The following is a 10,868-nucleotide window of genomic DNA, read 5'->3' on the forward strand; positions in this document are numbered from 1 at the left end:
GCCCCCCCGCAGGAACCAGCCCGGTAAGAGCGCCAAGAGACCCCCGGCCAGCGACGCCACCGCCAAACCGGGCAAATGCCGCTCGCTGGAGGAAGCCCTGAAAGCCGTGAGTGTGCCCCCCCGGCCGAGACACACACCCCGGGCTGGTTGCCCACCCCTGGCTGCGGGTGGCCCCCGGGTGGGATTGGGGCAGATGGTCCTTCATGTGCCGGAGGTTGGGGGGGGGCATTTCTGGTTCCTTCCTTTCCTCCTCCCCGTCTGCCGTCTGGGGGGACCCCAGTGCTAGTGACACCTCCCTGTGTCACCGGCTGAGCTCCCGGGGGGCCGTCCCCGCAGCCCCTGCTCCCCGTGGGTCTGCAGAACCTGTTTGTCCTCCCCCGGCCTGTTCCACTGTCTGCCCAGGACAGGTTTGGGGAAGGAACCCCAAATTCCCTCTGTGGAGGTAGTGGGCTGCCTGGCAGGGCTCTCCCTTCACCCCCTGTCATGTCTCCCTGGGACCCCCTGATCCCTGCTGGGCACGAGGAACAGCTCCAGGCGGAATTCCGGGATGTTTTTGCCAGTGTCAGGGCAGATATTCCTCAGATGTTTTCTTTTTCTTTTTTTTTTTTTTCCCCTTTTCAAAACAGTGGCAGAAATAAACGTGCCACAAAAAGGTGCCCAGCTGAGGTTTAATAAGGTGCTGTGGCTGATCACCCCCACGTGCAGAAACGTTAGTGTCCCCCCCAGACTCTGAGCAGCACCCTGGGGGTCGTTAATCAGGTGGGGCTTGATGGTCTTGGCTCTTTTCTCCTCGGACTCCGGGCACGTGGGGCTGACCCTCTCCGAGCTGTGCCCCCGGGCTCCCTCCTGCCCCACACCAGCCGATGCCACTGTGCCCCTCGGTGATTTGCCCCAGGACCAGCCGATCCCGGGCGCTGCTCGCCGTGGGGCACCAAGGGTGACTGGCACCGGGGGGAAGGTGGGGTGTGGGGCAAGGAAAACCTCCCCAGGAGAGAGAATATCTCGTCCCCTTGGTTGTGCCGGAGCAGCTCGTCCTTCCCATGGCACCAGGGCCCCCGCAGCCCCTTTGGGGAGGGGTTTGGTTGCTCCCCATCATCCCCATTTCTTCACCAATCTGCAGAAAATGTGTTGCTGGTACAAAACTAAACAGGACTGGGCTCCCATTTGTGTCAGTCGGTGGTGGATTTTGGGGAGGGGGGGGGTTCCTTGTGGGGTTCTCGGGATGAAATGGGGAGTGTTGGGATGAAGGTGGGGAGTGTTGCCAACCCACCCCATGGGAGCTGAATTTAACTTTGTTTTGTTTCCCGTGCTTTTTGACCGTTTCTGTGCATCCTGGGCTGAGCCTGTCCCTCTCCCTTCCAGCTGGACCTGGCAGATCTGCAGAAGGAGCTGGATAAAAGCCAGAGCATGTTCCCCGAGAGCCCCTCCGTCTGGGTGAAGGACCTGGCCGGCTACCTCAACTACAAGCTGCAGGCCCCCTGCAGCGACCCCATGCTCAGCCAGCACCCCCATGGTCAGTGACCCCCAACCCAGGGCGGGGAGGGGGGGCTCAGGGGTGTCCCTGTGCTTTGGGGGGTGTGGGAGTTGGGGGGCAGGCGGTTCCCCGTGGCTGGGACTGCTTGGGGCAGGGGGGTGACGGGACATTGGGGTACAGGGACCCCCCCTGACTCCCCCTGGGCAGACTTACAGAGCTGTTTAGGGTGGGAAAGAGCTGTGGGATGATGGAGTGGGACCGTCTCGGCCGCGCTGGAGGGGGTTTGGTGCCATGTTTGCTGCCGGGTTTAAGAGCACGGTTAAAGCCTGGCTGGGAAAGAGGTGGTTTTTAGGAACATGGGAGCAGATGGGACCCAAAGAGCCTCAGATGTGAAAGGGAAAAAATCCACAAAACCTCCTGTTTTCACAAATCAGGTGGAGCCTGTCCTACAGTCCAGGCTCGTTCCCTGCAGACCCAGCCCTTTGGGTGGTTCTTTGCTTCCTCCCTCCCTCCTCCAAATTTTCTTTTTTTTCCTGTGCCAAGACTGTCTCAGGGAACTCGGTAATAGAAAAGGCACAGGAGTGTTCTTTATTCAACGTATAACGTGGGGATTATTTACTTGACTCTGGAAATCACTGCAGTTAACTTTCCTCGACTCTACGACAATAATACTGTCCTGGCAGTTGGCCAATTAGAGACTGTGGCCACCCCTTTTCCACAGGGACCCAAGTGCCTAATATTCTGTAATTCAGGACAAGCAGGTATCCCCACTCCTCTTAAAAGAGAGACTCTGGCTGTATTTTCCTTTTGTACCTGATTTATTGGTCTGCACTTGCTTTGAGCACTCGCTGCTTGGGGTGGGAACAGGGTAAAAGAGCAGAGAAATCTTCCCCAAACCTGTGTACATGGTGCAGCGTCAGCATTTGGCAGAAAAGCAGTGCTTTGTGGTGGAATTTGGTGTGTCTGATGTAGAATAACAGGGAGGAGTCCCTGGCTGAGGGTGTGGGGCATGAGGACGAGGTGTCCCTTGCGCTGGGCCACCTTCTCCTGGTGGCTAAAATCATCTCTCCCTGTGCTGGCCCCAGACTACCCCTACTGCCTGGTGGGCAAGGAGCTGAGGAGCATCATCCGGTCCCTGCTGGGAAAGTCCTCGGGTGTGCTGGAGCTCTTCTTTGACCACTGCGTCTACACCATGCTGCAGGAGCTGGACAAGACCCCTGGTGAGAGGTGGGGGGGGTGGGCTGGGGGGCACCAAGGCGCCATTCCCCTCCCATCGGCACAGTGGCTCTGCTGGTGCATGGTGAGGGGCTGCTCCTGCCCCCCAGCTCCTCTGTGTGATGCCTAAAGGGGCTCCAGGAAAGCTGGGGAGGGACTCTGGATGAAGGAGGGGAGCCCTAGGAGGAGGGGGAAGGGTTGGACACTGCAAGAGGGGAGATGGAGCTGAGCTGTGGGGAAGAACTTCTTTGGTGTGAGGGTGGTGAGAGCCTGGCCCAGGTTGCCCCAAGAAGCTGTGGCTGCCCCATCCCTGGGAGGTTGTTCTGGGGCTGGATGGGTCCTGGGGCAACCAGAAGCATTGTCCTGAGTGATGGCTTTCAGCCATGTGTCAGGCACAAACCCCAAATGCCCCTTTCTGTTCCACGCCATCAACCATCTCCTGCCCCAAATGGTTGGTGACCCTGCGTGGGGTTTCTTTCCACCCAGCCAGCCCCTGCTGTGGCCACTCTGCCCATCCTGGTGGCCAGCAGAGCTGGAGGGGGTCACTGAGAGCCACAGGGGTCCCCTGGACCCTCCTTCTCTTCCAAACCTGGACAAGGGGAAATGAGCCCTCAGAAACTCCCAGATTTGGGGCTGTTCCTGGGGCAGAGCTGGGCCAGGGGTGCTTTGGGAAGCTACTGGGGGTCTCAGAGGGTCTGTGGGGTCCATCCTGCTCCTGCACAGGGGGGTCCCGGGAGGATGGGGGCAGCTGAGGAGGGTACTTGACCCACAGCACCATGGTGGGGCTCCTACATGGGGTTCGTTAGACAGTGACAGGGCCAGTGGGTCGTCACCCCCCACCTTCTGGGGGTCTCGCAGGGGGATGGGGGGGAGATTGAAGTGGCCCATGGCTGAGGGGTCCCCTCTTGTGTTTCAGGGGAGTCCCTGCACGGGTACAGGATCTGCATCCAGGCAGTGCTCCTGGACCGGCCCAAAATTGCCACCATGAACCTGGGCAAGGTGAGCTCCTCCCGGGGCTGCTGCTGCTGCTCCCCTTCCTGCCCCGAGGGTCCCCCGCAGCCCCCAGCCGTTCTTCCTGGGAAGAAACGGCCGAGTTGGGTGATGGCTGCGGGGCTGGGGCTTGGGGGTCCTGGTGTGAGGTTTGTCGCCATTAACACCTCTCGTCTCCCCCAGTACCTGGAGGTGCTGCGCTCCCACCAGAACCGGCCGGCAAAGTGCCTGACCGTCCTCTGGGCGCTGGGACAGGCCGGCTTCACGGACCTCCACGAGGGCCTGAAAGGTGAGAGCCGGGGCCAGCGGGTGGGTGGTCACCCGTCCCCGCCGAGGGGGTGGCCCCCAGTCCTGCCTGTGGGTCCCTGCTCCCACCCGTGTCCCTGCTGGGGCACAGGGTCTGTCGAAACACCCTGTCCCACTGCTGGAACGCTGTGGGGGGTTTGTCCTGGGGGCAAACAGTGCCAGGGGGACCGGTGAGGGGACTTCTCTGCTCCAGGACCACCTTCCCCTGGGCTGGGACAGGGGAATTGCTGCATCCCAGTGGGAATGTCCTGCCTGGAAAGAGAGGGGTCACGCTGTCCTTCCCGAGGGGTCAGTCTGTCTATCTGTCTGTCCCCAGCCCCTTTAAGGGGGGGCGGGGGGGGTGGTTTGGTGCTGGGTTGGGATGTAACTGCACTCCTGGCACCCGAGCCTTCCTCTGCTTTTCTTGCGGGCCCCAGGGGCACTCAGGATGATGGAAGGAGCGGGGCCGGGGAGCCCCCGGTGTCATGGGGACATGGGGGGACACCAGGAGCCCTCCTGCCCCCCGTTCTGACCCCCCTCTCTCCACAGTGTGGCTCGGCGTCATGCTCCCGGTGCTGGGCATCAAGGCTCTCTCCCCCTATGCCGTGTCCTACCTGGACCGCCTGCTGATGTGAGTCACACCCCATGCTCATTACCGGGGCTTCGTTAAGAGTCCGGCTGCCTCCAGTGCCTCCACGGCTGCTGGTTCTGCTGTGGGAACACTGGGTTTCAGCACAGCTTTCCTCTCCGATGGTGCTTTCCCAAGATGATGGAGGGGGGCAGAGCCCTTCTCTGGGGATGGGGGGTGGCAGGATGGGGGGCTCCGGTGCCGCAGCAGCACCAGTGTCACTCTCCTGTGCCAGGAACAGGTGTCTCCGGTGCCAGCACGGCCCGTCTCCTGCCCCTGGCACAGCGGGAGGGTGGCTCCCTGCCCTTTCAAAGGGCTCGGGGGGGTTTAAGGTTGTTCTTTACCCTGCTCTGCAGTAACAGGAATGTTGTGTTTGGTTTCACTGGAGGATTTTACGGAGGTTCATTGAGCCAGAATTCACGGTTCCTCCTGGTCCTTCTGAACCTTTATTTAATTAGTTTTCTCCAATCTGGTTTCTTTGGCTGCGTTTCATTTTCTGGCAGACCCCGTTTGTCTGCAGCCTCTCAGGGGGGTGTAAAAAAGCACATTGCGTGTGACACCGGCCATGGGTGTGACACCGGCCATGGGTGTGAGTGTCACCCCTCGCTCCGGCCGCAGGAAGGGGCTCCCACAAACCCCCCCTTTTTCCTCTGTGCCCTTTGGCAACAGGGCCAGAAACCGGCGTGTGCCGGAGCCGGTGTGTCCTGCCAGAGGGAAACCTCCGGGGTGAGGGTGGCCCTTCCCTCTTGGGCTGCCTGTGGCCACCAGAACCTCTCTGGTGGCTCACGGATTTATTTTTTCTCTGCTGCACAGGATGCACCCGAACCTGACCAAAGGCTTTGGTATGATCGGACCCAAGGATTTCTTCCCCCTCCTGGACTTCGCCTTCATGCCCAACAACTCCCTGACCCCCAGGTATGCCCCCTACACCCCATTGCCAGGCTGTGCTGTGGGGCAAGCACCCCGCTCCCCTCACTGGCCACATCCCCGCTGCCGTTTGCCCCCCAGCCTGCAGGAGCAGCTGCGGCGGCTGTACCCCCGCCTGAAGGTGCTGGCGTTCGGCGCGCGGCCGGAGACGGCGCTGCACACCTACTTCCCCTCCTTCCTCTCCCGAGCGGCCCCCGCCTGCCCTCCCGCCATGAAAAAAGAGGTGAGCCCCCATCGGGGGGGCGCGTGGCCACCGGGCACCCAGACCCCGTGGTCCCATCGAGGCTCAGGGTAGCCCTGGTGTGACAGCGAGAGGGTCCCATCCTTCCTGCCCTTCCCGCTGGGGTGGGCACAGGGCTCTGCTGTTCACTGGCCCAGCACGGCTGGGCACTAGCCACCCCTCTTGTGGGCTCAGATCCCCCCTGCTGGGGATGGAGTGGGCAGTGGGAGCGTGTCCCAGCATGGGAGGGAGCGGGACCCCCCTGGGAGGATGGTGGTTGGGGGCTGTGGTTGCTGCCACCTGCTCCCTGACTCTGGACCCCCGAGTTTGGTACCCAGGAGCCGGCAGGTTTTTGGGGTGGTGGGCTGTGCTTGGGCACAGATGCACCAGAGGGAATGATGCATGTCCCCGAGGGGGTGAGGATGGAGTGTGATGACCCCCCTGTGCTCTCCCCCTCCCCAGCTCCTGACCTCCATGAGCCAGTGCCTGAGCCTGGACCCCCTGAGCTTCAGTGTCTGGAGGCAGCTCTACACCAAGCACCTCTCTCAGTCCAGGTCGGTCCCTGCCGGTCCCCAGAAGGGCCAGCACCGGCCCCGTGGCCATCAGGAGGGCAGCAAGTGGCTTCTGGGCACTCCTGACCCATCCCTGTCTCCTCCTTCCATCCCACAGTTTGCTCCTGAACCATCTGCTGGAGTCCTGGGAGAGCAGCAGCAAGAAGGTGGGAGCTGGGGCCGGGAGGAATGGGATGGGGAGGGGTGAGGAATGTACCCGTGTGGCTACGGGAGGTCCCCGGGGGACCTGTGTGTCCCCAGACATGTCTGCCAGCAGGGACGCTTCCCTGCCAGCCGTGAGAGCCACCTCAGAGTCCCAGGAAGGGGTGACGTTGCCCGTGGCTCTTGGTCTCGGTGCGGGAGCCTTGGAGGTGTCCCCAGTGTGTCTGCCCTCCCGGGGTCCCTCTGGTGCTCCCGGTGCCGGGGTCCCCGACGCAGCTCCCTCCTTCCTCCCCCAAGGTGCGTCAGTCGCTGCAGGAGACAGTTCGCTCCTTCAAGGTGACGAACGAGGAGCTGGCGGCCCGAGGGCCCAACACCCACCAGGACGTGACTGCCTGTGACGCCGCCTGCAAGGTGAGCCCCGGGACGGGGACCCCCCGGTGTCACCGTGTCACAATCGGCTGGATCTTGGCACCCCCCCGCCGGGGCTGCCTTCGCCCACTCCTGCTGCCGGCACGTGCCGGGAGCCCCCGCAGCGTCCCATCTGCGGGACAGATGGTGCTGGCCCCTCTCCATCCTCCCAGCTGCGCCGCAGATGACACTGGTTCCTGCTGGGAGGCCGGGGGCGGGCGGTGATGGGTCTCCCCCTGCCCAGGAGCTGCTGCACAAGATGAAGGGAAGGGGCTTCCCCTGGTCCCGGCTGCTGCTCGTCCTCCTCGTCTTCGCCGCCGGGTTCCTCTTGCATGACCTCCGGACCCATGGATCCTTCCAGGGTAAGGCTCTGCAGATTGTCCCTGGGGATCCCTGACTTCCCCCCTCTCCCCAGGGAAGCACCCCATGCCCCAGGGGAGCATGGTGGCCCCAGTCTTCTCTGGAGACATTCAAACCCCACCTGGATGCATCCAACCTGCTGCGGGTGACCCTGTTGGGCAGGGGCTTGGTCTGGGCAGTCTTCGGAGGTCTGGGAGTCTGTGTGTCCCTGGGGAGAGGCCCCAGGGACAGATGGAGCGTGTAGCCTGGCTGAAGCTTTGCTGAGGGAACGTCTTGTGTCTCTTCCAGCTTCCTCCTCTGCGCGCCTCCTCCGCTCCTCCAGCCTCTTGCCTGCCTGGCAGGCAGCCTGGCAGAAGGTCTCCTACTGCTGCCTCCAAGGGTACAGGTGGGTGGCAGCCTCCTGGGAGCCCGTTTTGCCGGGGAGATGTTCCCCAGCTCAGCCCTTGAGCTCCCCTCCTCCCGTGGCCGGTGGCAGTGGCTGCAGGTAGCCCCATGCCCGGTGGCTGTGCTGCCAGCACTGCCCTCCCCGCTCTCTCCCCCCAGGTGGCTGGAGTGGACGCTGCCCGCCTGTGGCTCCCAGGCTTTGGCTGTCCTGCAGCCACAGCTGGAGCTGCTCTGGGCTACGAGCAGCGAGCTGGCCCTGGCCCTGGCCCAGCAGTGCTCCTCCCTGCTCTCCTGGGCCAGCAGCAACCTCCCCGGGCTGGCAGAGTGGGTAAGGATGCGGGATGCTGGGGGAGACGAGGGATGCTGGTGTGGCTGCAGCCCACGGGGGCTTGTGAGGCTGAAGGAACCCTGCTGTGGGGGGTCCTGCTGGGGGGCAGGAGGTCCTGGGAGAGGCCCGAAGGAGGAAAGCGATGTCTGTGTTGCTGTCCCGGCCGTGGGGCTGCGAGCCCCCCCGGTGCTGGTGGGTCTGGGCAGAGGGACCGCAGCAGGGCCCCTGTGCCATTCTCTCCCCCCCATGGCTTTGGCTACCCACCACCTTGGGGGGCTCTGAAAGGGGAGGGCTCAAAGAGAAATCCCTGCTTTTCCTGAAAATCAGCGGTTTCGTGGGAGGGAGGTGTCTTCAGCATCACAGGTGGGTGGTGGAGATGTGCACGAGCCGCATGAGGAGGGCTCGGAGATGCCAGAGCACAGGGAGGAAGAGGAGGAGGAGGGTGACGCCGGGCCCACTGTGGGACACCTGACTTCAGCAGAGCCTCCGTGGCAGGTCCCCGGGACAGGGGTCTCCTCGGGGTACCCAGAGGCATCTCTCTCTCTCTCTCTGTCCCCCCAGCTCCAGACCCAGCTCCCCGAGGGGCTGCTGCACGTGGCCGAGTGCCTGCGGGAGCTGCTGCTCTTCCTGCTGCGGAGCTGCCTGCTGCCCCTGCTGCAGCTCGCCGCCGCCGCGCTGGAGCGGGGATGGCAGCACTGGGTGGACTCCTGCAGGTGGGCATCATCCCTGTGTGTCCCCCCACTCCTGGGATGGCAGCAGCAGCTCCCTGTGTCCCAGCTTGAGGGGGGGGTGGGTCCTGGTTCTGCTCTGGCCCAGGGGCTGGGATGTGGCCACCAGGGCTGGTGTGGTGCTGGCCACCCCCTGCTCGCCCCTGAGTCCCGCAGGGCTGCCTGGGGGTGCCTGAGCTGAGTGTCACACCCCCTGGGGCCGTGGGGAGGGGGGCAGGAGCCCGGCAGCCCCAGGGGGGTGTACAGCAAGTGCCTGGTGTCACCCCAGAACCAGCTCTGTGCTCCCTCCTGCCCCGAGTGAGGGGGCGGGGAGACGGTGCTCCTGGGGAGGGCATCCCAAAGGGGGTTCGGGACCTCTTATGGCGATGGATTTGGGGTTCACGGCCAGATTGGGGGAGAGAACAGGCACTGCTGCCTGCTCGAGGGGCTCCATGTCCCCCCGGGGGTGGTGATGCTGGGGCTGGGTCTGCCACCCCCTTTCCTGCCCCTAACTCCCCTCTCCTGGTTCTTCCAGCGGAGAAGTGTCGTGGGACTGCGTGAGGGACCACCTGACCAGCTTTACCTATTCCTCCTGGGTTTACCTGCAAAACACAACCCTCGCCGTCACAAACTGGGCCCTGGCGATGATTTCTGGACACTGACCCCCTCTCCGGAGGAGTGGGGACGTGGTTGCGGTGTCTCCCCATGCTCCGGCCACCGAGGAGCGTCCCCAGCGACACCGGTGCGGGCAGCAGGATGGAGATGCCGAGTGCGATGCACACGGGGACTTTCGGCTTAAATCAGGGCTTTTTTGTGGTTTTTTTTTTCCTCTCCTGGGAAGCACCCCGTTTTTCCACACCCTGTGAATTCGCTGTGGCTTTCCCTGTCCCACTGTCCCTCCTCCAGGTCGGAACGGGGGTACCCGGACACCTGCCCCCCGCGCCCCCCGCCCCTTCCACGGGTGAATGAACCGGACTCATCATTTTTTTTTCTTTTTTTTTTTTTTTTTTTTTCCTTTAACTGGCCGCCTAAGAGCTGTCTCTACAATGAGGTCCCCTTTCTGTCCAAGAACAGGAGATGCAGGTCAGAGGCTCTGATGGGGGAAAAAAGCACCGATTCCTGAAATTCCAGGCTCCGGGAAGCACCAGTTCCCCCCCCCCGGGGGCGAGGGGGGTGTGGGGGGGTCTCTGGCGGGGCTGGGAGCCCCAGCAGGGCGGTGGCTCAGCCCGTAGAGCGCCGGGTTGGCATGCGGGAGATGCAGGTTCGATACTCGCCTCTGACATTTTTGTCTCTGGAGAGCGTGTGTGTATGGGGTGCGGGGGGAATGTGTGTGTGTGTGTGGACACGCGTGTGTGTGTGTGTGTGCACTGCTCTGTGTGGATGTGTTTGGGTGTGTGTATTTATATAGGGTGGGCACACGTGCATGTACATGTGTTTGTGTGCACACGCGTGCATGTACATGTGCCTGTGTCTATAATGTGTGTGCACACAGATGTGTATATGGACGTGCATGTGTGTGCATACATGTGTATAGGTGTGTGCATACATGTATGTATAGGTGTGCATGCTTGTGTGTACATGTATAGGTACACGTGTGTCTATAGGTGTGTGCACATACATGGCTGCACATACACACGTTATATAAACGCATGTGTTTACATGTGCATGTATGTATAGATGTGTGCACACACGTGCACATGCGTGTTCTTTTGCACGTGTGTGCGTATACCTGTGTGTGTGAGTGTATAGACACGTGTGTGTCGCGCACACGTGTGCACAGCTGTGTGTGCGTGCTCCTGTGCACACGCGTGTGCGCGTGCCGGCTCTGTGCACACACCTGTACGTGCCCGTACATACGCGTGCGTGTCCCCGCGCGCCACCGGGAGGGGGCGGGGTCGTGAGGGGGCGGGGCCAATAGGAGGCGTGTCCCACGGGCGGGTCAGGGGCAGCGCTGCGGCCGGTTGCCGAGGCGCCGTCCAATAGGCGCGCTGGTTGCTAGGGGGTGGTGGGCCAATGGGCGTGCGCGTTGCTGTTGCCAGGCGGCGCGGCGGGGCGGGCCGGGGCGATGAGCGGGCCGCGGCGGCCCGGCAGCCATGGAGATCCGCTGCGGCGGGCTGCTCTTCAGCTCCCGCTTCGACTCGGGGAACCTGGCGCACGTCGAGCAGGTGGAGCCGCCCGGGGCCGGAGGGGGGCCCGCAGGCTGCGGCGCCGCGCTGCCCCCCGCCGACT

At 62.9% G+C, this 10,868-nt stretch overlaps 2 protein-coding genes across 2 annotated transcripts in view; one reads left to right on the forward strand and one right to left on the reverse strand.

Annotated features, from left to right (window-relative positions):
• TMEM214 (transmembrane protein 214) overlaps positions 1–9,626 on the forward strand; it is an 11,653-nt gene extending 2,027 nt beyond the window's left edge. Inside the window, exons 2-17 of the mRNA XM_014946360.1 lie at positions 2–106; positions 1,363–1,513; positions 2,560–2,694; positions 3,606–3,688; positions 3,863–3,968; positions 4,514–4,595; positions 5,406–5,507; positions 5,601–5,742; positions 6,202–6,293; positions 6,409–6,457; positions 6,750–6,863; positions 7,105–7,222; positions 7,509–7,605; positions 7,764–7,932; positions 8,494–8,645; positions 9,175–9,626. Coding sequence (XP_014801846.1) covers positions 2–106; positions 1,363–1,513; positions 2,560–2,694; positions 3,606–3,688; positions 3,863–3,968; positions 4,514–4,595; positions 5,406–5,507; positions 5,601–5,742; positions 6,202–6,293; positions 6,409–6,457; positions 6,750–6,863; positions 7,105–7,222; positions 7,509–7,605; positions 7,764–7,932; positions 8,494–8,645; positions 9,175–9,301 — 1,824 coding nt within the window. The 3' untranslated portion in view covers positions 9,302–9,626. The remainder of the gene's footprint in view (position 1; positions 107–1,362; positions 1,514–2,559; positions 2,695–3,605; positions 3,689–3,862; positions 3,969–4,513; positions 4,596–5,405; positions 5,508–5,600; positions 5,743–6,201; positions 6,294–6,408; positions 6,458–6,749; positions 6,864–7,104; positions 7,223–7,508; positions 7,606–7,763; positions 7,933–8,493; positions 8,646–9,174) is intronic.
• Positions 9,627–10,578: 952 nt separating this feature from the next.
• LOC106890494 (basic salivary proline-rich protein 2-like) overlaps positions 10,579–10,868 on the reverse strand; it is a 24,695-nt gene continuing 24,405 nt past the window's right edge. Inside the window, exon 4 of the mRNA XM_014946361.1 lies at positions 10,579–10,866. Within this exon, the coding sequence (XP_014801847.1) occupies positions 10,579–10,866 (288 nt within the window). The remainder of the gene's footprint in view (positions 10,867–10,868) is intronic.

This window comes from Calidris pugnax, unplaced genomic scaffold (assembly GCF_001431845.1).
Source record: "Calidris pugnax isolate Ruff unplaced genomic scaffold, ASM143184v1 scaffold165, whole genome shotgun sequence".
NCBI lineage: Eukaryota > Metazoa > Chordata > Aves > Charadriiformes > Scolopacidae > Calidris > Calidris pugnax.